This window comes from Podarcis melisellensis (assembly GCF_964234715.1).
Source record: "Podarcis melisellensis genome assembly, chromosome: 14".
Classification (NCBI taxonomy): Eukaryota; Metazoa; Chordata; class Lepidosauria; order Squamata; family Lacertidae; genus Podarcis; species Podarcis melisellensis.
Genome location: NC_138546.1, coordinates 23,901,437 through 23,926,279, shown reverse-complemented (window position 1 = coordinate 23,926,279; position 24,843 = coordinate 23,901,437). Strand labels below are relative to the sequence as shown.

The following is a 24,843-nucleotide window of genomic DNA, read 5'->3' as shown; positions in this document are numbered from 1 at the left end:
TTGTTTTCCCCCTGTTTTTTTTAATTCAATTTTGTACATCTACTTGTCTTTAAAGTTTGATTTTACCAGTGTTTTCCTTTTGACTATTTTCTATTGTTTTTACCTAAACTGCTTAGAGGTTGTTGTCCCCCTTTTTCCTGATTAAGCACTATATAAAGCTTTCTAGATAAGGGGTGGGGGGGGAAATACAGCCTGTATTTAGGGAAAAGAGCTCTCCCTTAGAGGCCACTTCCCACCAATAATTGCCTGATTCAGCACTCCCCCCAACCCATTAAAAGACTCTTGCATTAAAGGGCACTTGGCTGGTATCTTTTGGAGAAACTGTTGGGTGGGCATAGAGGGAAATGCCAACCAGGTTAAACAAACAGAGACAGAGTGCCTTGGGCATTCTTGGATCAAATGTCGGATGGAAGTTGGGGTGGGCTGAACATCAGCAAGTTAGGTCACCATTTAAAGGTAAAGGTAAAGGTAACGGTAAAGGACCCCTGGATGGTTAAACCCAGTCAAAGGCGACTATGGGGTTGTGGCGCTCATCTCATTTTCAGGCCGAGGGAGCCAGCGTTTGTCCACAGATTGCTTTTCGGGTCATGTGGCCAGCATGACTTAACTGCTTCTGGTGCAATGGAACACCGGGCCAGAACCCAGAGCACATGGAAATGCCATTTACCTTCCCGTCACAGCGGTACCTATTGATCTACTTGCACTGGCATGCTTTCGAACTGCTAGGTTGGCAGGAGCTGGGAAAGAGCAATGGGAGCTCAATCCGTCATGGAGATTTGAACCGCCGACCTTCTGATCGGCAAGCCCAAGAGGCTCAGTGGTTTAGACCACAGCACCACCAGCATCCCTATGTCACCATGTGCAAGAGGAAGGCTAAGGAAAACCAACAGACTGCTTGTCCCTTTTCTTCCCCAGGTCTTCAAAGCTGACTGCCTTTCCATGTTCCACCTGCCAAGGTGTGTGTGTGGAGAGATATATTTGGGGCAGAACACAGCAGATGCTCTTGGCAGCTCCAGGAAAATATATTGCATGTAAATTGCAATTCGCAGGTAGGGCTTCCTTGAAGTTGACAGTGGTAGCATTTGTGCTGATTCCTCAAGAAAGCTGCTGACTGATCTTCACTATTTTGCAATATGAACAAAAAACCCCTCCCATGTTCCTCCCTCCATATATTGCTCCCTTCCCCATGCCTTCCTTTACCAACAAAAGGCCTCTGAACCACAAATGCTGATCCGAATGTGTTTTATTGGTATATATTTGCTTTCCTTGGACCTTTCAAACATTCCAGATATCGACCACCCATCTGTACAGGACATAGACTGGTGCTGCAGCTGGAAAAGCAGATTGCAAACTCAACCACACATAATCTTCATGGTGTCCAGAGATCTACCTCTGGGCATGAGAGAGTGAGCTCATCCTACCTGCAATGTCAAAAGCTGACCCACAGATGGCAGATGACGACCAGCACCTTGGGAGAGATGGAGGAGGGGGAGCATTTGCCTCTCCCCACCTGACCCGGAGTCCTTGATGGGAGCGTTGAAGATGCGAGAAAAACACAGAGCCCTCCCTAAACCCACAGAAATGGCTCCGGGCCATTTCTTCCAACCACATGGCAGGAAATGGGATTCCAAGCTATTTAATGCATGCACACAAAAACAGACAGCCCCCCCAACCCCCCCAGCATCACTCAATACAATCCAGATGGAAGAAGGGACAATGGTCACAGTCTTCTCAAACACACTCAGGTTCGCCGTTTCGTGCTTGGAGATTTCCCACAGAGGTGATTTCGGGATGACCACAGCGCGCAAGTGGGATTTCCGCGGGGGGAACAATAGCCATAAGGTACTCCCTACATTCCTGATGGGGCCTCCTGGCAGTCCAATGGGAACCCCTTTTGCTGTGCATGTGGCAAAGCTACAATGTCTGTTCTTGCTCAAAGAATGAGAGGTTTGGGAATTGGGGAGGCTCAGAGGCAGTCAAACCAAAGCCACAACCGCTTGGGCTTAGCAAGTGGAGATTCGAGGATTTTAAAAACGAAACCGAAAAAACGAAGTCCTCAACCCAGGTTGCCCATGAGGGGCAGGACCCCCGCCGAGGGTTTCTTCTGAAAAACAAAGTTTCACTGGTTACACCATCACAGGGGGCGGGTCATGTCATGCAGTCTCAACGATACACCTCTATACATGGCAGCCAGCAGGGCAGCTCTGACTGCCAGGACTCTCAGCCAACTAGGGGCGAGGCTGGCCTCAGACTGGCGTGGTTCGTCTGTTGCCTGGATTGTTGTGTAAGGACTCCTTGAACTCTTTGGGGAGGGAGTTGTGAATCTGTAAAAACCCGTGATCTCTCTCTGAGTTGAGCAGTGTCCCAATAGTCAGCTTGGAAGGATCCCTGGAGAGGGTGAACATGGAGATGTCGGTGGACGGGATGGTGTTGAAGCCTTTGCCGATGGGGGACAGGTCCCTGGACCTGGGCTCCGTGGAGCGGGAGCTGGATCTCCTTCGGAACCGGTACCGGTAGGTAGGCAAGCGGGCAAAGGTGGACTTCTTCAGCAGTGCCACGGAATGGGTTTTGGCTCGGATCTGGCGGTGCTTCTCGATGTACATGTGGACGGCAATCACCCCCACCATCTCAGCAATGATGAAGGATAAGGCCCCGAAGTAGAAGGACCAGCCGTAGGAGTAACTCTTCTTGGAGTCGCTCTGCCCAGGGTCCCCGGCGTTGGCAGAGATGTAAACGATAATCCCGATGATGTTGCTTAGCCCTGAAGGGAAGAATCAGAGGAGGACTAAAGTAACTTTGTGTCCGGGAGCCAACAGGGAGAACAGGTCATTTGCAGAACAGAGAAAGACAGTGACATGCTGGTTAACTTACGATATACGATATACGACATACAATATCTTTATTGTCATTGTCCCATACAGAACAATGAAATTGAAAAACTACATAAAACATTCAACCCCCCCTAAAAACTCTGAAACCCCGTTTTAAAATACAATATATTATAGAGACTCCTTATGCTGTGTTTAGAACCAGAATTGAATTTGAGTAGAAACTGTTTCTCAGGTGGCTAGTCCTGGTCTTTATAACCCTATACCTGAAAGCTGAAAGATATCATTTCCAGGGTGGGTACTATCCTGTTTCAGTTAGTTTCGTTATTAAAGAAGCAGAGCAGAGAACACACAGGGGCTTCTAAGGGTTGTTCCTGTCTAGATGAAGCAGTTGCCTGGACTGGATTGTAACTCCCTGCCTTCACTCTCTAACCCAAAGAACGCTCTCTGTTTTCGCCTGGCTCTCTGCTCTGTGACATGCAGTAGATGCCTTGTTCTAGGAGTGGAAGGGAAGAGGCTTGCAGGCTGTCAGCAGAGAAATTGTCAGGGTGGCTCTAGTGGAGCTGTCAAGTCTGATTCCTGTGGGCTGGGGCACCTGCCTGTTTCCTCCTCTTCATCCTCCTCCAAGCTCCCAGCCTCCAGCACTTCCCAGCTTTCCCCCTCCTCTGGGGTGTGGCTGATTTCCCACCACCAGGAGCCAAACCCTCTCCCTCTGTGCTTTCCCCGGGGGTTCTGGTCAGGTGGCTTCTGCCACTCTTCCCCATACAGCCAGTTCCTGACACTTTGCTCATCCAGTCAGAGGAGATGAATGGGACTCTGCAGTATGCAAGGGATGAACTGGTGGCACACAAACACTAACATATTTGGGGAAGTCATGCTATTTTCATTTCAACTCCTGGAAGGAAACACGTTTGCTCTCCACCCTTCTGCCTCCATATGGTCTCTTCCAACTTTGCATGCCTATGAATGGGATACCTGGGTATCTGTCCCAAAAGGGCCATAGAGCAGAACATCTGCCCTGGAAGCAGAGGGTTCCAGGTTCATCCCCCACATCTCCAGGTTGTACTGGGAGTGTCCACTGCTTGACAGCTGATGGAGACCCAATGCAACAACACTGAGCTAGATGCACCATCAGTTTGACTCAGTATCAGAGAGCTTCCAGCATTCCTGCCTGACACCAGCACCAGCAAGCACCCCAGGGGCATTTTCTGGGCTCTGTGTGAAACTGGAGGGGGCCCACCCTTTCAGATAACATGCATGGGGCGCCCCTCCCTTGCTTCCTTGCCACAGAGGAGCTTTGTGTTGTGTTAATGAGCCAAGAGCGTTTTGTTTGCTGTTTTGCTTCTCTACTCCTCTCGGCTGAAGAAGTGAGAACAATGCTCTCTGTCTTTTTTTTAGGGTGGAGCGTTTGCGAAGGGAGCCCAAGACAAAAGATTTCCTGGAGACAAAGATACTGTCACGAAATAGCCCACGACAGCAGTCAGGAAGGAAGCCATTTGCCACTCGCTCGCATTCCTCTCCAGATGGCTGCTCCTCTCCAGATGTTGAATTGGCCAGGACAGTGCAAAGGCACAGCAGTCTCCTGGGAATGGGAGAGGCCTGGTTTCTGCAGGTTCTGCCAAACCAGTGTTTCCCAAAGTGGGCGGTACTGCCCCCCTGGGGGTCACTAGGATTCTTGGGGAGGGGTTGATAAGAGCCATGGGGTGGGGTAGGGGACACCAGAAGTGTAAATGACTATCAGCCTTTGAAAAGCTGGTATCACGGGATCACGTTCATCAGCTTCATTGAATTAATTAAACCACATAGTTTTAATTGGATTTTGAATAAATGTGCAATTAATTCTTACTGTTTCAAATTTTATTGTGTGACTGTCTTTCTTAGTGGGTCATGGATGTATTACCCCTAGTAAACCCCTGTAGTACCCGTTCCACCTTTGGAACTCCCTGCAACCGGATTGGTCTCATGTTTGACCTCCTTGCAATGGAAACCACTCTTCTGAATAATGCTTTTTATAGGGCAGGCCTGTGCAGGGGGTGGGGCAGCTGGGTGCACTTGCCCTGGGCCTCAGAGGGCTAAGCTGGCTGGGCTACCCTGCCAGAGGCTGCCTGTTTTTTTGTTTGTGTTATTCTAACAAGACTCTCACCTTGGACCTCAGATAAGCTCTGTACAGGCCTGTTATTGGGCAGGGCAGGGTTTACCCAAGTATCTCAGAAAAAAATTCTTGTGTGAGAGCACAGCGGCCATTTGGGGTGCTGTGATCTCAAGTGATAACATACTGAGACATCGCCCAGAAAAAAGCAAAGTTTTCCCCCCAGGGCTGCAATCTCATGGTGCATTTTTGGGTGCCTTGTGAGTGTGGCCCTGAAAAAAGCATGTTTTTTTGGGCTCAGTGATCTTGCACTGGTCACATGACTGACTCGGGAGCATGGAACATGTGAACCCCGGTTTGGGGACTCAAGGTGTTGGAGGGTATAGTAGGGTACAGGGCACTAGGATGAGTCTTTGGTACCAAGCTGGCTGTGGCCCCCCAAAGCTGACTGCTTCGATCAGTGGAATTTGCAGTACTACAGGTACCACAGCATACCTATTCTGCAATTGCAAGAACTTGACCATTGAAGGTGGCACAGAAAGGCAGCAGCATGAGACTGTCGAGAAAAGGCAGCCTGGAACAGGTGCATTTTGAAAGCTTGCTTGCAAGCCTGAACAGAATCCGTCCAGCTGGCAGTTCCAGAACTGTGGAGCCACCACAGAGAGAGTGCTTGTACTTCCCATTTCATTTATTTTCCTGGTGGCCGTACAAGCGGGACCTCAGAACCTGGCCTTAAATATCTGGGCAGGATTGTATGGCTGGAGGGAGTCCTTCAGCTACCTTGGTCCCAAGACATTTCTGTTATTCAGTGGTTACCCTTTTACTGTGCTGCCCTGAATTATCTTATTTACTCCTCTGGCTGTTTCCCTAAATGCAATTGCATTCTGCCAAGAAACAAAGGTTGGCTTAGCTTTCCAGAAAATGCAGAGCATCCTCAGAAAAGCACAGCATCTTCCAACACACACACACACACACACACACAGAGCCAGCTTAGCTAAGACATCACACAGGGCTTATCAGCTCAACCTTTAACTTCAGAATTAAGATGCTGCTGTTGAGCGCCAATTCTGAGTTTTGTAAAATACATCAAAGTACACAGAAACTGCTCTGAGAGGGATTCTGGGGCTCCAAATCCCTTTGAAGCTGCTGTTGCTGCAGCAGCAGCTCAGAGACATAAGAAGTTGCCTTATACTGAGTCAGACCTTTGACACTTCCAGCTCAGCATTGCCGACATTGATGGGCAGCAGCTCTCCAGGGTGTCAGGTAGGGGACATTCCAGACCTACCTGGAGATGCAGAGAACCGGACCTGGGACCTTCTGCATGCCAAGCAGGGGCTGTGCCTACTAAGCTTTGGCCCTTCCTGACCTAAGCAGCAGTTCTTGGCAAGGGTTAATGGGCAAGGAGGAGGAGAAGGAGGGCTCAATCTTCACACAGAATCACTGCATCCCATATAAAAATCTGGAGATGTCGGGGGATGAACCTGGAACCCTCTGCTTTCAGGGCAGATGTTCTGCTCTATGGCCCTTTTGGGACACATACCCAGCTATCCCATTCATTGGCATGCAAAGTTGGAATAGACCATATGGAGCCAGAAGGGTGGAGAGCAAAAGTGTTTCCTTCTAGGAGCATGGAATTCAAATCTGGTTGGCACCCCATTGCTGGGAGTCAGCCTTGGCAGCAAAGACCAGAGCTTTGATCTTATGCGAAGCAGCATAGACAGTGGAGAAGTGACTTGGGACTCACCTGCCGATACAAAAAAAATCCCTGCACTCAAGATGACGTTGAGTTTGCTCTTGTAGAACTCACTGGCTGCCACACAGAGACCTCCGAAGAACAGCAGACCCACACTCAAGATGGGGAAGATACTGGATGCTCTCACTGCACCTGGACGAGGAGGAGGAAGGAGAAGGGGAAGAGGCAAATCCTGCTCAGACAACACTCATAGAATCATGAAATCATAGAATTGTAATATTGGAAGCCACCACAAGGACCATCTAGACCAAATTCCTGCAATGAAGGAATCCTTTGCCCAACATGGGGCTCAAACCCTCGACCCTGAGATTAAGAGCCTCATGCTCTACAGACTAAGCGATCCCTCACATCATTACCATAGCATGTTAGTCAAAGTACTAGTGGAGGCTGGTCCATTCAGGCGACTGGTATTATGACATATTTATTACATTTGTACCCTACCTTTTCCTCCAAGGGGCTCAAGGTGGTGTGTGTGGTTCTCCTCCTGCTCATTCTATCCTCACAACAACCCTGAGAGGTAGTGGCTGAGAGAGACAGTTATTGGCCAAAGTCACACCCAGGGAGCTTCATGGCTGAGTGGGGAGTCTCAGTCTATGTTAGTGCTGGTTTAGTTGCAGGTCAGCACGGAGACTCAGAGACGAGCAGTAAAGTTTTAAGGAAACAGAATACAAACAGAGAAACCTATGGGCAAGACTGGCCCCAGTAAAGCAGTCTTAAACTCCATAGGGGAGGGCTCCCCCCATTGTGCTCTCTCTGCTTTTTGCTCTTGGAGACAAGACAGGGGAGCTGAATACAGTAGAACCAGCTGGCTCCTGTGAATCTATTGCAACCTCAGCCCCTGCCTCCTCCTCCTCAGCAGCCTGTCCTATATCTGCAGTGCTTTCTGCCTCTTCCTCCTCTCTCTCACTTGAGCCTGTTGCTTGTTCTTCATTCAACCATTCTGCCCCCTGCACCTTCATCCTCTGACCTGTCTTCCATGTCCCACCACCACTCCTCTGGCTTGAAGCCTTCCTCTTCTGAGGCTTCTCTAGGGGGTCTCTGGCTGGAGCTTCTCACCACTCCTCATCATCCAGCCAGTCCTTGACAGTCTAGCACTCTACTCATTATACATGGAAGAAGGGCCCACCCACCAATCTGGAGTGAAACGTCACTTAATTGTAGCTCTTGAAATCTTGCTTATTCTTTGGGGGATGCTGGTGAGGACCCTGAAATGGCCAGCTAAGGTCCTTGTCTTTAAAGAAACTAGTTCAGCAACTGCCTCTCTTAGATTCTAACCCTCACTGGCTACAGGACCCCAAGAATGGGAAGGGATTTGGGACATCACCCAGACTGCTCAGAAGCTCAGCTCTGGTGCAAGGACCAGAGAAGCACAACTCAGTTCAGAGAAGCCTTGATTAAAGTTCCACCCACCAATGTCATGAACCCACCAGCTTAAAACCTGCCCAGGGCTTAGGCTTGCCTCTCCCTTAGTTTCTGTGCTGCCTTGAAGAACTCAGTGGGGGGAGGAAGTTGCTGTTAGTGTAGCTGTCCCTGGAATAGCATCTCTGTCAAGATATGACAAGCACTTTCTGGAAGCAATTGAAGACATTTTTGTCCTAACAGGGTCTTTACCACGAGTGTCTCTTTGTTAGGGTTTTAGTCTTGTTTTAAATGAATTTGTTGTTTTTGTGTTTTAACTGGTTGTTTTTTTAAAAGTTTCTTGATTTTGCATACTTTAGTAAATAATAGAATAAGTTGCCCCCTCCCCACTTTAATTTCCCCAACACAAGGTTTCAAAGCATATTTATTAAGAGTCACTTTAATAAAAGATTTCTATGCTTTTTTGGTGGTTTATAATCATGTTCCTTTGACAAAACATATGTCATATAGCTAAACCACATTTTGTTAAAGTTATTGGATTTCTTATGTTGTGTTATTTCCTGAACTTTGCTTGTCAATTTCTCCATTATAATCTCCGTTATAACTGCTTTTAATTAACTTGTGCATGAATTGCCCTGAGAGGGTGGTTTAGAAGGCAATGAAAATGGGTGGCCCCCACCCAACACTTACAAAGTGTTATATTCTGGGCCCTCCGCGCGCAGAAGTGAAATAGTGGGAAGTGGGAAGCAGCCTCTAAGCACCCTTAAATTGCCCTTTGCCACACTCTCTCCAATCCAGACCAAAAATACCGTATCCAAAAATATCCACAACTTGAACTGAAGCTCTAGGGTTGACTGCAGGCTGGAGGATGAGCTGAAGAGTGGCTGGCATTGCTACTGTACCGCACACATCAGCTGTTAGGCAGGGAGGCTGAGCAGCCTAAACAAAGTCTTGCTGCGCCTCCAGTCTCTTCAGGGCTTCCTCCGCCCTCACTGATATCCATTTCAGGCTCTGGGGAAGACTCTCCAGCTCTCACCAGCCACTTCCAGGTTTGAATTGAATTAGTTATTTATTTCCTGGCGCCATGCGTATATGTGGTCGCATGCATGTCGATCACATGTAAGTGGGGGGACGCCTGCACATGTAAGTGGGGGGACGCCTGCACATTCATGATGAGGAGGATGAAGAAGGACAAGGAGCAGGAGGAGACAAAATGAGGGTTAGTTGGCTCTGCCTGTCACTGGCTCTGGCGCCACCTACTGTTGGGCTCCCTTCCTTCTGCCCCACCAGTCTCTACTGCTCTATGGAGACACATTGTGACAGTGAGTCTGTGAAGGGCGCTGTTCCCACATTGGTTCCGCTGCACACAAGCCAAATAATATCTCAACATGGGATCGGTTCTCCAGACTGACATAATTATTTCTTGCATTTTTGCTATTTCCTACATCTTGCCAGCCCAGGCAGCTGCCTAGATTTCTCCTCCTGATATTCAGGTAAGCCCTGGAGCTTTTAATTTACTGGGGACATTTTTGGGGGAGGACTAAATCCTCTGTCAAGTGATGGGGGATGAATTTGTTTGGTCTGCTTGTCACAGAGGACTGACTCGAATTGACGTTTCCAAATTCTATTGTGGATGAGAATGCAGCTGTCACCTGGGCTATGCACAGAAGCGCCAGCTTCCAAGGGTGATATGGGGGGACGGGCAATGTCGTGTGTGTGACATTGTGTGTGATGTCAGGGCATCAGAATGAGCTGGGGGCAGAACCAAATGTGGCAACAGTATGGCTTCAATGACTGGCAGCTCCTCCTCCTGCCATTGCCATTGGTGGGGGGCTGCTTCAGTCCTCTTTCTCCTCCATGGCAAGAGGAGAAGGAGAAGGAGCCAGTCACTGAAGCCATGCCACGCTTGGCTCCATGCTCAGCCTCTTCCGCCCTCTGAATTTTTGGGACATTAGGGGGGCATAGCCCACTACTAAAAATATTGGAAGGTGACCACAAGGGCTTGGCCCCCATGAGTTGGCACCCATGGCTATACAGTTTGTTTCAAAAATGTCTGCATAAAGATATGCATCTTTAGAATAAAAATGCATACAAAATGCATATTTTGGGGAGGAAATGCACTGGGAAATGTGTATTTTCCAGGAAACGTTGTGTACAAAACACACATAATTTACATGTGGATTTTTCATGGGTTCTTTAGGAAAGTCTGCAAAAATAGGGGGCAGAACAGACTGAGGGAAACAGATAAGGATGGGGCTTAAGCCGATCTGTCCATCCCTTCACTCATCACATCCTGCCCAGGTGACTGGATCTTGAAACAAGTATAAAAACTTCTGATGAGGGATGGGGAGAAATTCAACTTTGTTTGCATTTGGATAAGAAACTGCCTAATTCACCCTTGAAGAACTGAAATTTGCACTTATTTAACAGTGCAGCTCTCCAGTAAAAACAAATGTAGACAAATGCCTATATTAGGGGAAAAATGCATAAAATTGATGAGAATGACATTAAGTGATGCATTATATTAGGAAAACACAAGATGAGCCTGCTGAATCCAGCCACTGGTCCGTCTAGTCCAGCCTCCTGTTCTTACAATGGCCAACCAGATGCCCTCTAGTAAGACCTGAGCACAACAACAGCTCTCCCTCCTTGTGATTCCCAACAACTGGCATTCAGAGTCATGATTTTCCAGTGCAAAAAATATGCCTGCCATAGAGATATGTGTTTATCTGGAGAAATTCACACAGAAAAGCTGATAAAGTTTCATGTGGATTAAAAGAAGAAGAAGAAAAAGAATCCTCAAACTGCTGCTGCAGAAATACGAATTGAATTTAATATTGGAAAAACGAGAGAACCAAAAGGGACAGATTCGCCTATCCCTTTCAGAGATATGATCTTTTAATGATGTCAGTCCAAGGGAGAAAAGGACACTGTTGCAAATGAACGAAATAAGGAAAGTGATTAGTTAATGCACTGCATTGAAAAATACACCCCACAACTTATCCTTAATGCTCAGGGGAAATTCAAAAAGCTCAATCGAAAGTGGGATTCACACATACTCTGACAAGGAAATCTCCAGCTGGATTTTGCTGGCCACTCAGTTGTCTACAGGGGTGAGCCCCATCCCTTCTGTGTGTAGAACCCCCCCCAACAAGCACACAATTGTAGTTGCCCGGGAGGTTGTAAACCTTACGCAGGAGGTATTCAGCTGCATCCTGTTCATAGTCAGCATCCTCTGGGAAATGATTGATTTGCTTACAGATTCCTCTGAACGTCCCTAAGGAATAAAGAAGAGAAAATATGCTTAAGAACACCATAAGAGCTCTGCTGGATCAGACCCCTGGCCCAGGCAGTTCAGCATGCAATGCTGACAACCCCCCCAAACCCCCCCTCTTGCCCTCTGTTAAATTGTCTCAGTCCATCTTAAAACTGTCCAATATGGTGGCCATCACCAGATCCCAAGTGAATTTCATAGTTTTACTATGATAGGGTTGGAAGGCAACCTCAAAGGTTCGCCCACCCCCCATTGATGCAGAAAATACCTACAGCATCCCTGATAGGCTGCTATCTGGAATCTAAAAACCTCTAGTGAAGAACAGTCCAGCATTCTCCAAGCTGTTCAGTTCCCTTGCCAGACAATTTTGATTGTTCAGGTTCATAAGTCTGCTCTTCTAGCCAAAGGCCATGACAAACGTGTATTAGTCAACAGTATTGATAATATAGCACAGGACATACATCCATAAAATAAAAATCCATAATATAAAAAAGATTTTGCCAAGTTCCTGAGCATTGTGTACCTCTGACAGATCCAATTCTATTATCTTGCCTTTTTAAAATCCAATTTGCCAGCATCCACGCTGTAAGAGACAGAAGTTACCAGAGACACCAACACAATCAAATCAAATCAAGCCAAAACCATTTATAGCGATTTTATCTAACTCCTTTTTCTTCCTTCCTTTCTTTTTTCGGCAGACAGTGCATAGAGGGCCACTCTCTGTGTTACACAGTTATTATTGTCACTCAAAAGAAACTGAACCGTTTCTGCCAGGGTGTTGCTACTTGCTTATGTGAAGAGAGGTTTCAGAAAGTGATCTCTTGTGTCTCTATAATAAGGGGCAGGCTAATAGAGAATGAGAGATGTCTTCCATCTGAGATGGACCATAAATACCAGGTCTGCCTGAGTATAGGAGCTTGTTTTAGCAACCATCCAATACAGCAGTAGGTATCGCATGGAGATACAGCTCAATAAAGTCATTTCTTAAGGAAACTGGTGAGAGTTTGGTCAGAGAACCAGCTCTAAAATGCTCTGTCCTCATGAGTGGGTATCAAGAGGGAAATCTGGTGTTTCTAATTAGTTGTAGGTCCCTTCTGGATTCTATCCAGAAGAGCCAATCCCTTAGTTGACACGTATTCAAGGTCAAAGCAGAGCTCAGATCTGGAAAATAATGATAGTCTAGAACAGTGTTTTTCAACCTTTTTGGGGCAAAGGCACACTTGTTTCATGAAAAAAATCACGAGGCACACCACCATTAGAAAATGTTAAAAAATTTAACTCTGTGCCTATATTGACTATATATAAAGTAATTCTCTTGAATAGGAATCAAATAAACACAAAGAAAGTATTTTATAATTACTTTATTATGAAATAGTAAGTAAACAGAAATATGAAAAATTATAAAATACTTTATTTTTAAATCTTTCAAATTTTTCAGTTTTCCCCACGGCACACCAAGCAACATCTCGCGGCACACTAGTGTGCCGCGGAACAGTGGTTGAAAAACACTGGTCTAGAACATCTGGACAAGCTGCTTTCCAGAATTGGTTATCACCCAGTTCCATATAGCACAGGAAAATGCTCAATAGGCATATGGTAGTAGCAATTTAAAATAAATATCCTTTAACTGAGCACAGTCTGCTCTTGCCTTAATTGTTGGCCTCTCGGATTCTGTATGAAGAAGAGCTGCTAATATTCCTGATGGTAGAGAGTATAGCTTCTGAAAAAAATAATATTCTGCACAGTTTCCAAAATTTTAATGGAGTTCAAATCAGAGCAAGTGCTTTGCTACCAAATATCCTTAGGTTCAATCAGCTGCCCTTCCTTATTGCAACAGAACATCAATGTCCCTATGGCTTTCTGTGCTTTCACTTTCACTGTCTTCATATGACACCTCCAGGAGAGGGTTTCACTAAAGGGTACACCCAAGTATCTAAACGTGTGAATTTGTTCTATAACTTGCTGATCTAAGCACCATTTATAACTAGGACTGTGCCAAAAATCACAATCTTGGTCTTAATTCTTCTGTTAACAATATGTGCTGAACACCTCCAATAGATTTTATTTGGGGGGGGGCCCAATTGGGAAAGAGAGAGGAGCACTAAATCATCTGCATACATCAATATTAAGATATTTCTGTGCCTAATTACCGGAGAGGGGGAGTTTGAATTGGCTAAATATGGCACCAGATTGTTAATATAAACGTTAAAAAGAGTGGGAGCCAGAGTGCAACCTTGTTTCACTCCTTATGACATTTTAAAAGCATCAGTCATACCACCATTTAAACCTACTCTGACCCTCTTTTCTGTATTACTGTATAGTTCTTGGATCAATAGCAGAAGTCTGCAGTCAATGTTAGCAATTTGAAATTTCTCCCACAGTTTGTTTTGATTAATAGAGCTGGATGCAGCAGAAAGATCAATAAAGGCCACATAAAGACTATCCTTAATGTTCTTAGTATATTTCCTTACAATACGGTTCAGAGTAAAACTTTAATCAATGGTTCTCTATCCTCTTCTGAATCCTGCTTGTTCTTCAGGAAAAATGTTATCTTGCAAACCAGTCTGATGATTTTTGAAGGAGATGCAATGCATATAGCTTTGAGATGTCTAACAAGCTAAATGGCTGATAGTTTTGTGGATCCTTCCTATCACCTGTCTTATATATCAGGAAAATGATACTCATTTTCCATCCAGAGGGCATTTGGCTCATATTGTTGATGGTGGTAAATAAGCCAGCTGAGATAGACATCTGCCATTCTAAATATCCCTTAGAGAGCTCAGGTGGAAGCATATCTTCTCCAGGAGCTTTATTTGATTCCAGGCAGGAAATGAGGGCCTTTATCTCAGTGAGTAGAGCATGAAACTCTTAATCTCAGGGCTGTGGGTTTGAGCCCCACGTTGCATGAAAGGTTCCTGCATTGCAGGAGGTGGGGCTAGATGATCCTTGTGGTCTCTTCCAACTCTACAATTCTATGTATCTATGATTACAGGAGACTGGCTGCCATTCAAGTAGGTTTGAGAAATTCTCACACACTGCTGGTACATGTGATTTCCCAGACTGACCACCAAATATATTGGAGAAATATGTCACCCAGTCAGAGGCAGGAACTGAGATTTCCTGTGATGATCTCACTTCATTTAAACCCTGGGCCACCAGTTCCCAGAAATTGTCTTCCCTCTGTTCCATCACTGCTAGTCCCAATCCCTGCCACTGGGTTTTCGTATATTCAACTTTCTTGCTTTTGAGCAGACTCTTGTGTTCCAATCTATGTTTGACCAAATTTTCCATGGATTCTTACGCAAATCCTTAATAGCCTTAGCCAAAACTTTCCTAGCCATTTTGCATCGACCATCAAACCAGCCAAGGTGTGTTGATTGTGTGTAGTTATTAATTGTAGAAGTTATCTCATAGGGCCTGAGTTCTGTGACAATTTGCTGGAAGGCACACTGGTGGAGGAACGGGGGGCGGGGACGGGGGGAGACAGGGGAAGCGTATCGCCTCCAGCACCATCGGGGAGGGGGGTACCATTGCGGCTGCCCCCCACTGCGCCAGGCACCATGCCCCCGAGGGCGGCGAGCCACACCTCCAGGACGCATGCCATTCCCCCACGGGTCGCATGCCATTCCCCCGGGATGCACGCACGCCCCTGTGGGCGATGTGCCATGCCCCAGGACACACACCACACCTTGCAGGGCGGTGTGCCACACCTCTGGGACGCATGTCAGCCATGCCGCCATTTGTTCTCTGCCCCCAGTGCTGGAGCATGCAGCTTCGCCACTGGGAAGGCATCAACCTGATTTGGAGATTTGCTCATAAAAAGTTGGTGCAAACTCATCAGATAGTTACTATATAGTGTCTTTTGAATATTGCTGTTCTCTCTGTGAGAGCATTTCAGTCTTTTCACACCCTTTATTTCTCCACACACTCCTGCAGATTTGGTGGTTGGTATGCGTTCTATGAAAGGACATGGGGTCACTGATATTTGAAAGCAATCACTTTCTGTTTGTTCTAATACTTCAAAGGTGTTCTCAGCAGTGAGTAATGAAGGAGCGACTATAATGTGATCGATAGCACTTCCACCATGTCTGCTCAAATAAGTATATTGACCCTTAGATATGTCTACAGGACTCCCGTGAGGAATATAGGAATTATGTTGGAATACAAATTCCAACATTTTTAGGCCTGTGTATTATATTTCTTGTACAAATAAAAATATTAGGTTAGGAAAATATTTCCCAAGCCTAAAGGTACCAAAAGATCCTCTCTAATTGCTCCAGTCCACAAAAACGTATAAATGCGGAGGGGAATTTATGACTGATCTGCTCTGGTTCGGGATCTTACATCTGCCTAAATCTTGGTGGTCAGGGCCAGATAATTAGTAGGGAGAAGGGAGATATTTATAAAGAAAAGAAAGATTCCTAATTCAGTTCTGCTTTGTATTGACAACCGGTAATTATTTTGAATTCCAAAATCTGCTATCAAAACTTCCCCTGCCAAATGATATTATCGCACACCACCCCAAACTCCAAGCGATATGAGATTCCAAGGGTTTCAGGCACTTGCCCAGGGTTCATGTTTCCTTTCGAATGAGGTGCAGTGGCAGGGCTGCCATATTTTAAAAAGTAATAACCAGGACACCCTGAAAGTTGTTGAGCTATTTTTAAGAAGACCTCTAAATTGTTGAGTTGAGTTTTTCATTTTGGAGACAGTAGTGTCTTTATGATAACTGGTTTATTTACATATATATACAGCCTGAGCCTATGCTGGAGGAGTTCACAGCATCAACACTCAAAGACAGTTTTGCTTCTTCCACACACAGAGGTGGAGCAACCTGCTCTGGTACCCAGAGTGGTGCACATCCCAGGGGGCGTGGTGCGCGCCTCAGGAGGTGCCGCCGATTGGGGGTTGGCATTTTGTCACTCCTCCTTTGGAATGGCACTGTGGTGGACCGCCCCCTGCCCCCACCTTGGAATGCCACTGCTTCCACAGCCACAGCCTTCAATTCCTTCAGAAATCAGGCATGGCTCTCTCTCTCTCTGCCTTCCTAGCCTGTAGCCTTTGCACCCAACATCTAGCTCACATAACCCGACTCTCCACTCTGGCCTTTTGTCTTTCTAACAAACAGTTAAGGGAGCGAGGTCCATGCATTTGCCCTCTGGCAGAGAGCCACTTTCTTTGTTACCTTAAGGACACATACTTAGTGGACCATTACCAGGCTGGCCTGACTAGTCCTGCAATTGAATCAGTGCTGGATCCAGGAATCAGAAACGGGACTTAAGCATACAGCCTATTCCCCCCAACTCATTACAATATAAAGGTAGTCAGGTCCCCACTTCCTTGGCCCCTTTTAAATTTCTCAACAGCTGACTGGTTAAAAGAGTTATGACCCTGTAAGTGGGGAGGAGGGTTAAGCTTGTGCGACCAAATCTCTTGCAAACATATTATATCAAATTGCTGGAGCATACAAATATGCTTATCTGCCTTCTTATTATCCCTACCCGTCAGGTTCCATGAAAGAATATTAAGACATTTCTGGATGTTTTCTAATCAGTTATGGTATCTTAGGGGAGAGCTGAAGGTATCACAATATGCTTTTCTGTAATTACCCCTAGGCCTGGATTTATCATGAGTGTTTGTTAATGGATCATCCCTTTGATATCTGGCAAATGGATTGCTAGCAGGGTAGTTTGGGGGCATATTTCTATTTTGGGCATATTTTTCCCAATACCTGCATTTGGGCCAATATAATGAATCTTGCCTTCTTGTCTATTGGAGCATATCTGGATATCATTAGGCTAGGTGACAAGTGCAGGACACTTGTGACTTAAGAACTTCTTGTTCCTTCCTCTCAAACTGCCTTTTCCAGACTGGGGTGTGGGGAGTTATTTGGACAGCAAACATATAGAGATCAAAATTTAACCCATCAACCATTTCCTAAATCCAGGGAAGTCCCTACAATGGCTTGAATTCCGTCTTGCAGTTCAGAATCTTTTTTCATTATTCCACTGGGTTTCTTCACTGGCCAGTTATGAACAACCACCTGTAGAACATCTGGGGACCTCTTTCTAGAAGAATCATCACTGGAAACTGGACTTCCCTCCTCATTCGCTATCTTTCCAAGTACAGTGGTGCCTTGGTTTAAGAACAGCTTAGTTTATGAACAACTTGGATTAAGAACCCTGCAAACCTAGAAGTAGGTGTTTTGGTTTGTGAACTTTGCCTTGGAATAAGAACATGATTCACTTCCTGCTGAGTGTGTTCCATTTGTAAATTGAGTTCCCCGCTGCTATGGTAAAGCATATCTTGGTTTAAGAATGCTTTGGTTTAAGAACGAACTTCCGGAACGGATTAAGTTCGTAAACCAAGGTACCACTGTATGTTTATTAATCCACTGTACAATGCCTTTTCCTCCCGTCTTAAGCTGTAGAATAGAAAATGTGGAGTGCTGACCTGAAGCCTTCAGACTTCCTCCGAAAGATCCCAGATTGGGGTTTGAACAAATTAGATTAGGTGACGTGCCACGATCATTTCCTTGGATGGTAGAAAGTGGGTTATCAGCATACCCATCGACTATCAGTAGCCTTGGATCTGAAGGGATTAAGAATGGGAAACCACTCCTCCAAGTCCATCTGGAGCATTTATATTGGTGTAAAAGCAGATTTCTGAGTTCAAGTTCCAACCTGGATCAATGCCATTTAATTGTTTGGTTACTGAATCTGATAGGGACTTAGCGAACTCGCACCTATCCTCATATAGGTCTACCTTCAAACCATCACTAACTACAGTTTCTTTGCTGGTAGGTCTTATCCACGGGGCTACATTCAGAATTCCTGACCGGTATACCAATTATGGCATTCAGGCCCAAAACTTCATTTTCCAACGCATCAGGAGATGTCGGTCACATAAAAGTTCCCCTGATGAAGGAGATTCAGTCTCTGTTGTGCCAAGATTGTTATTATTCCTAGCAGAGGTGTCATTATATGGATGAAGCTGAGGTTGCCTGGGAGCATATAAACCAACTTCTAACAAGTCCAGATCAATAGACCAGTTAGCTAAGCTTTCATTAGAGGAATATGCAGCAAAACCCCTGACTTAGGCTTCTCCATGACTTACACACTCAAAATGTAAAAGACCAGGGCAGTCTGTGTAAGACATATCAATTTCATCTTGCTACAATCACTTACTTTGATTGTAAGAAAATTATTCCCAACATTTCACCTAAATTGCAGCCTACAAAATTACAGTAAGACAAATTAAAATATTAATAAGAACATCAGTATGCTGTATCCCTTGTAACTCCTGCAACTGGGGTGGTTCTCGCATCCTGCCTTTCAGTGTTGCTTCGGGGTGGGGGAAGGGGGGCAAGTAAGACGGTTCTGGAAGTCACAAGAGGTGCACAAATAGGAGATGATACTTTTTAGGAGCAAACCTTGCTGGATTTGTTTGTGCTTTTGGGTGTGTGGCCATATATTGGCTGCCTCGCTCAGCACCACTGCAGGAAGCGGTCTCTCCTCTGCACATAGCATCTCCCTTTCCCCTAAGGGCCAGGCTGGCTCAGCATGCAGCGGTTTGAATCCAACTCAGTTCCCTCGAATTCACATTGCTCACTCATTTCCAGAAACGGTCTCCTGGCCTGGATTCCTCGGCAGCTGCTTTAACTCTTTCTCACCCTGCCCTTCCAACCTTAGGAAGCAAGCCAGCCCCAGATGGCCCTTCACCACCCAAGACAATTCCCCTAAACTAGATCCAGAACCTGGAATCATAATAGACAGTGCGGCTCATCAACTAAAGTACGCCCTGAAGATTAAAATCAACCCCACAAGGCCAGCTCTTTCAGACCCTTGCTGCTCTTCCCCAGCAGTCCCCAGCTGAAGGTCCTTGCTGGGAGTAGGGAAGGAGAGGGAGATTCAACTCAGTTCGTATTTAAAGGCGGACATGACTTAATTCACACTTTTTGAAACCATACATAAACCAAAACACAGACAGCCTTCAAAATCACAACGCAATTCTCTCTAATATGCATAAAAATGGATATATAAGGTAGAATGTGCATAGAAAGACATATTTTAGTAAACATAACATTTTAAAATGCATTCAGGGAAATTGCCTCGCAAAAATATGAATATAACACAAAACTCCATTAGGATGTAAACGTTATTTAGGGAAAAAATCATACTAAAATGCTGGTGAATTTTCGTGGGGACTTTAACAACAACAACGGCTAACTGATGTGAAAATGTGGAGATCTGGACTTAAGAATGGAGAAATGAAAAAGTGAGACCAAAAAGTGGGCATATTTGGCTCTTTCTAGCTGGGACTTCTTCCAGATATCCCCTTTCATCCCATCCCTCCCACTGCTGCTACACTAATTTCTTTATTTGGATTTATATCTTTTTGTTCCAGAATGAATCCCAAAGTCTCAGAAGGACAGCAGCAGATCAGTTATATCTAATGTGTCACCTCCCAGATGCTTTGGAATGCAGAGCCCCTCAGGTCACATTTCTTGCTTGAAAAGTGTTTGCTGCTATCCAGCTAAACAGATACACTTCCTCTGTAGAGAAACCTTCTGCCTAAGCAGGGCCAGTTCAACCATTAGGGAAAGAGAGAGGTGAGGTGCAGGCAGATGTTGGAGGTTACGGCTGTGTCTCATTATGCTGCACTTGCTACCTCTCAGAAGCAATGTAGGATGTTTGCAAGCTAACCACCTTGTAGGAAGAATTAATGTTTAGTCAGCTTCTGTGTATGAATGGGGAAGGGCTGAGGTGCCATCTTCTTAAGGGGGTTGAGGGGGCCTGTGTGTGACGCTGCACATCATGATGTCATGCGTGTGACACTGCGCGACATCAGGGGGTGGAGCCAAATGCCCCCTGAATAGTAATACTTTTTTGTGGTGGGGGCCTGCTTCTGCCCTTAGGAGTTTCCACGCCTGGGGAAAGGGCACCATCATGTCAGGTAGCAAAATGCATGGAGCCTGCCCCTGCCTAAGCAGCTTTGCAGGAAGACTTTGAACAGGAGTCCTCCCTTCTTGGCTCTGGAAGTGGAACCAGATCAGACCACACCTTCAGAGTCCTCACTAGACATGGCCCCTAGTTTCTTGCATTCTTTGTTCCCAGTTGAGCTTCACTTCAATAATAATAACAATAATAATAATAAAAATAAAAATAAAAATAAAAATATTTTTTATTCATATCCTGCCCTCCCCAGCCGAAGCCGGGCTCAGAGAGGCCAACAACAATAAAAGCAACCCAGTTTACATAAAATCACAATCAATTAATTGAAATGCATTCTAAAATCAATTCATTCTAAAATCAATTCAAAATCAAATTAATGGCAACCATTGGGCTAGAGTTCTATGTGGATTACCGAAGGAGGGGGTCAGACTGTGCCTTGGCCAAAGGTCTGGTGGAACAACTCTGTCTTGCAGGCTCTGCAGAAAGATGTCAAGTCCCTCAGGGCCCTAGTCTCTTGTGACAGAGTTCCACCAGATCGGGGCCACGGCCAAAAAAGCCCTGGCTCTGGTCGAAGCCAGCTTAACCTCCCTGTGGCCTGGGAGGTGTCCCCACCCCCAGAATTGATGGTGTCCCCACCCCATCCAAAGAGGCCTGCTATTTGAATGGGCCCCAAGTAAATGACTACAGCACAGATGACCCCTTCTCTTCTGATGTGCTCTTCTCCCTGGTTTTGGGTGTGTGAGTCTGTGGCTGGTCCTGATCCACCAATGACTCTTGTGAAAACCACATTTCAGGAGGATTGAAATGAACTGGAATGGAGCCTTGTTGGAATGCTGATACGTTGACCACCTTACAGAATTTGTCCTTAGTGGTTCCATGGTGTTGTTGGGTGGGACTTGAATCAAGGCCTCCTTGAACTGAGCTGAGTTCTCTGGTCACTACGCTTGGTGTGCTTCTTCCCCCTGCAAGACTGACGTGGCGAGAGCAAGCGGATCAGGCAGCACGATGATGCACTCTGACACGCACCCCTGGCATACGGGATGGGGCATTCCATTTGTGGGCTCCCTCCTGGGGTTCTTTGCAACCAAAGACTGTTGCCAGCTGTCAGAGGATGGCATGTTGCAAGAGCGGGGCATTGTCAAAGCAGAGGAGGATCATTGCAATAATGAACAAACATCATTGCCTTCCTTGGAGATTGATGGCAGCCAGCAAAGGACCAAGAGGACAAAAGGGGGGGGGGAATTAGATTCAGTTCACATTTAAAGGCTAACTCATCTGATTCACACTTTTTGGAACAAGATGCAAACTGAAACACAGTGCTGTCCTTTGAAATTCACACTTTCTGAATTTTGCAATGCAGTTCTCCAGTCAAGCAGCATTTACAAGACTGCATACAGTGGGTTTAAATGCGCATAAAAACACACTTATTAAAGTGGGGAAAAGCATTATATGAGAGGAAATGGCTTTCTAAAAAATGTATATAGGTATGCAAAATTGTGACCATTAGGATAAATTCATACTGAAATTTTCATGAGAAAACAATAAATAATAATAATAATAATAATATCCACAAACTGAGGTGGAGTTGTGAAGAACTGAATTCAAGATTGGAAAAATGAGAGAAGCTGACATGGAGAGCTCTGGCTACCCGCAGCTTGCCTCCTTCCTAGGAAGGGAGGAGAGATCAAAGAAGCCAGCAAATTCCGTCCACCAAAGCAACCCAGATTCGGTGCCAGGCGCCAGGAAAAATGGAATTCAGCCCATGGAATAAGTCATGCGAGCTAAGCAAATTAGCCGCTGGTTGCTTAGCCGTTGCACAGTTTGGCCTGATTTCTGCTTCCCACTGGGAAGGGAAACAAAGTCCTGCTCACCCTCCCGCCTGCCTCCCCACCCTAAGTTGCCAGTCTGGGCGGGCCTCCTTCCATGCAAGGCTGGTTGCCTTTTTAGAGTTTGCACCCCCGGGGGCCCTTATCAAAGTCCTATCACCCTCACAATGTCTGGGTTTGGCAGGTGGGGGCTGGATATAGAGCCTCTTTGCTGGTGGCACCCAAACACCGAACTCTCCCCAGGGAGGTTTGCCTGCTGCCAAGCCTATTTTTCCCATTCTAGTGGAATCCTCCCCCCTTCCCCCATTTATTTTTCTAGGCCTTTTCCATTTGTGATTTCCGGTTCTAAACCGACTGCGAACTAGCTTTGCTGCTGTGATTTACAGAATGTTCATGTTTTGGTTTCATTTTTCCTTGAGTTTGACCCAAACTTTCACCATGATAACACCGTCAGGTCTGTGCTGGAAAAGCACAAGGAGGCGTGGCTCAATTGCTGGGCTATTCAGATTCCAGGGAGCAGGAATTTGGAAGGGTTGTAGTGGCAGATGCAGGCAAGTTGACGCCCCTGGAAAGAGGTATTTTTACCAGGACAGTGGGTGGTGATTCCTGGTGTTTCAGTCTGAAACTGAAACTAGCTTGTAACTGAGCTGAAACATGGTGCATGGCTCATTGTTTGACTTTTGCTTGTATCCTCCACTTAATAACTGGGCCTACACTGTGCTTTCAACTGAGACTTCCCTTCTCTCAACAAATAAGGCTTGTGCCAAGGAGTTTTAGACTTGGAGGGGAGCCAAAAGGTCCAACCCCTGTGATGCAAGAATCATAGCTAAACTATATACTATAAACTATATAAATATCCTGTATGCTTTAAATTTATTTATTCACACAGCTATTTCTGGATCATTAAAATTGTATTGGCAAGTGCCACCTTTTACAGTGAATATTGTACTACAGAAGAAGAAGAAGAAGAAGAAGAAGAAGAAGAAGAAGAATAGTAGTAGTAGTTTGGAATTGATATCCCGCCTTTCACTCCTCTTAAGGAGTCTCAAAGTGGCTAACAATCTCCTTTCCCTTCCTCCCCCACAACAGACACCCTGTGAAGTGAGTGAGGCTGAGAGACTTCAGAGAAGTGTGACTAGTCCAAGGTCACCCAGCAGCTGCATGTGGAGGAGCGGGGAAGTGAACCCGGTTCACCAGATTACAAGTCCACTGCTCTTAACCACTACACCATGCTGGGATATATTGTGTTGTTATGGATTTATGTATTAGCATTTTAGGCTGTTTTAACTGCTTCATGGTATATTTTTAATTGTCCCTGCTCACCCCTTTGGAATAAATAAAGAAATATAAAAGAAAATGGGTGTGTGCTCAGAGTGTTTCCAGAAAGTTCTCTTATTGAGGCCCACAAAACATTGTCATTCATGCACTTGTATCCTACATTGGTACAGAACACCTGTGTGTTTCTCTTTTGTGCTTGTGGGCAGATGCTTTGTTGCTGAGAGTCACATTTAGAAACCCACACAGGGTGGTAAAAACCTTTAGGGCTTGGAAGAAGATGGCCCCAAGGCAGAGGAGTATTTGATTCAAGCTCCACACTTGTTCACGATCAACATGAAGGTCAGATTTTGCATTCCACTTTTTTGGGTGGTGAAAGAATACCTCTTCCCTTAGTAACTCATAAGGTATGGCTCCCTCTCCTCATTGCTGACTTCTGCTTATCTTCTTCCCATGCCCACATTGATATAGTGGGAGATTTGGATGAGCAATGCATATAAAATCCCCCCCCATCCTCTCTGTCTTCCAGTGATTTAAAACCGCAGACAGAGAAAAGGTGTCTTTGGTCTTCCTCCTTTAAACATATTCTGCAAGGGTAGCAAGAAAACCTGGCACTGGAACCGGAGTGTCTCAAGATCCCATACAGTCGTGGCTGGTGCTCATTGAATCTGATGGCATGGAAGGCATCAGTAGGTGGTGCTAGAGCCAATGGGAGCCAGAGCCAGCTAATTCTGGCTTTGCCCCCATCCTTCTCCAGGGTCTCCCTGGAATGATTATAAGTAAGAAAGCAGGCGGACATGGGATGGGAGGTGAGGATAGGCTGAGGTGGGTAGGGCAGTGCCTCCCTAGCCCCCATGGACCAGCTTCCACTGCTGTTGCAGCTTTGGACTGTGCAGCAAAATGGGTTTTGTAGTACTCCAGTGATCTCTGAAGCACACTGTGTGAGCGCAAAGTAATTGCATTCAAAAGAGAGTCATCACTGGCACCATGTCCGGGTCTGGCATTACAAGACCCCAGTGCTCTAGGAAAATGACCAGGCAGCGGCAAAAGAGCATGTCTCCTTCCACCACCATCAGAACCAAGCCCAAAAGCAGCCTGCGTAGCTGGCGTAACAAATAATTGTCAAGGATAATTAGAAGTTGAATAAATAAGATGACTGCCGAAGAGCCCAGCAATCCCAAAGAACAATGCAGTGGTATCTCGGGTTACAGACACTTCAGGTTACAGACACTTCAGGTTACAGACTCCGCTAACCCAGAAATAGTACCTCAGGTTAAGAACTTTGCTTCAGAATGAGAACAGAAATCTCATGGCGGCGGCAGTAGGAGCGCCATTAGCTAAAGTGTTGTCTCAGGTTAAGAACAGTTTCAGGTTAAGAACGGACTTCCAGAACGAATTAAGTTCTTAACCCGAGGTACCACTGTAGAGAGATAGCAGATAACAGTTTTTGTGTGTGCCCTGATCCAAACCTTTGTCCCCCTTGCA

General features: G+C 45.8%; 1 protein-coding gene and 1 long non-coding RNA gene across 3 annotated transcripts in view; both read right to left on the bottom strand.

Moving 5' to 3' along the window:
- Nucleotides 1-1,225: 1,225 nt before the first annotated feature.
- Nucleotides 1,226-24,843, bottom strand: part of CACNG3 (calcium voltage-gated channel auxiliary subunit gamma 3) — a 66,695-nt gene continuing 43,077 nt past the window's right edge. Inside the window, exons 2-4 of one of the 2 annotated variants that reach the window (XM_081889003.1) lie at nucleotides 11,223-11,306; nucleotides 6,662-6,796; nucleotides 1,226-2,761 (exon numbers count right to left, since the gene is read on the bottom strand). In XM_081889003.1, coding sequence (XP_081745129.1) covers nucleotides 2,247-2,761; nucleotides 6,662-6,796; nucleotides 11,223-11,306 — 734 coding nt within the window. In that variant the 3' untranslated portion in view covers nucleotides 1,226-2,246. Of the gene's footprint in view, nucleotides 2,762-6,661; nucleotides 6,803-11,222; nucleotides 11,307-24,843 lie in introns of both variants that reach the window. The other variant, XM_081889002.1, reaches the window with a different exon arrangement.
- LOC309357083 lies at nucleotides 13,375-15,406 on the bottom strand. Its single transcript, XR_014163028.1, has 2 exons — nucleotides 15,085-15,406; nucleotides 13,375-14,740 (listed from the first exon to the last, which is right to left on the bottom strand). It is a non-coding gene; the product is annotated as an uncharacterized lncRNA (long non-coding RNA).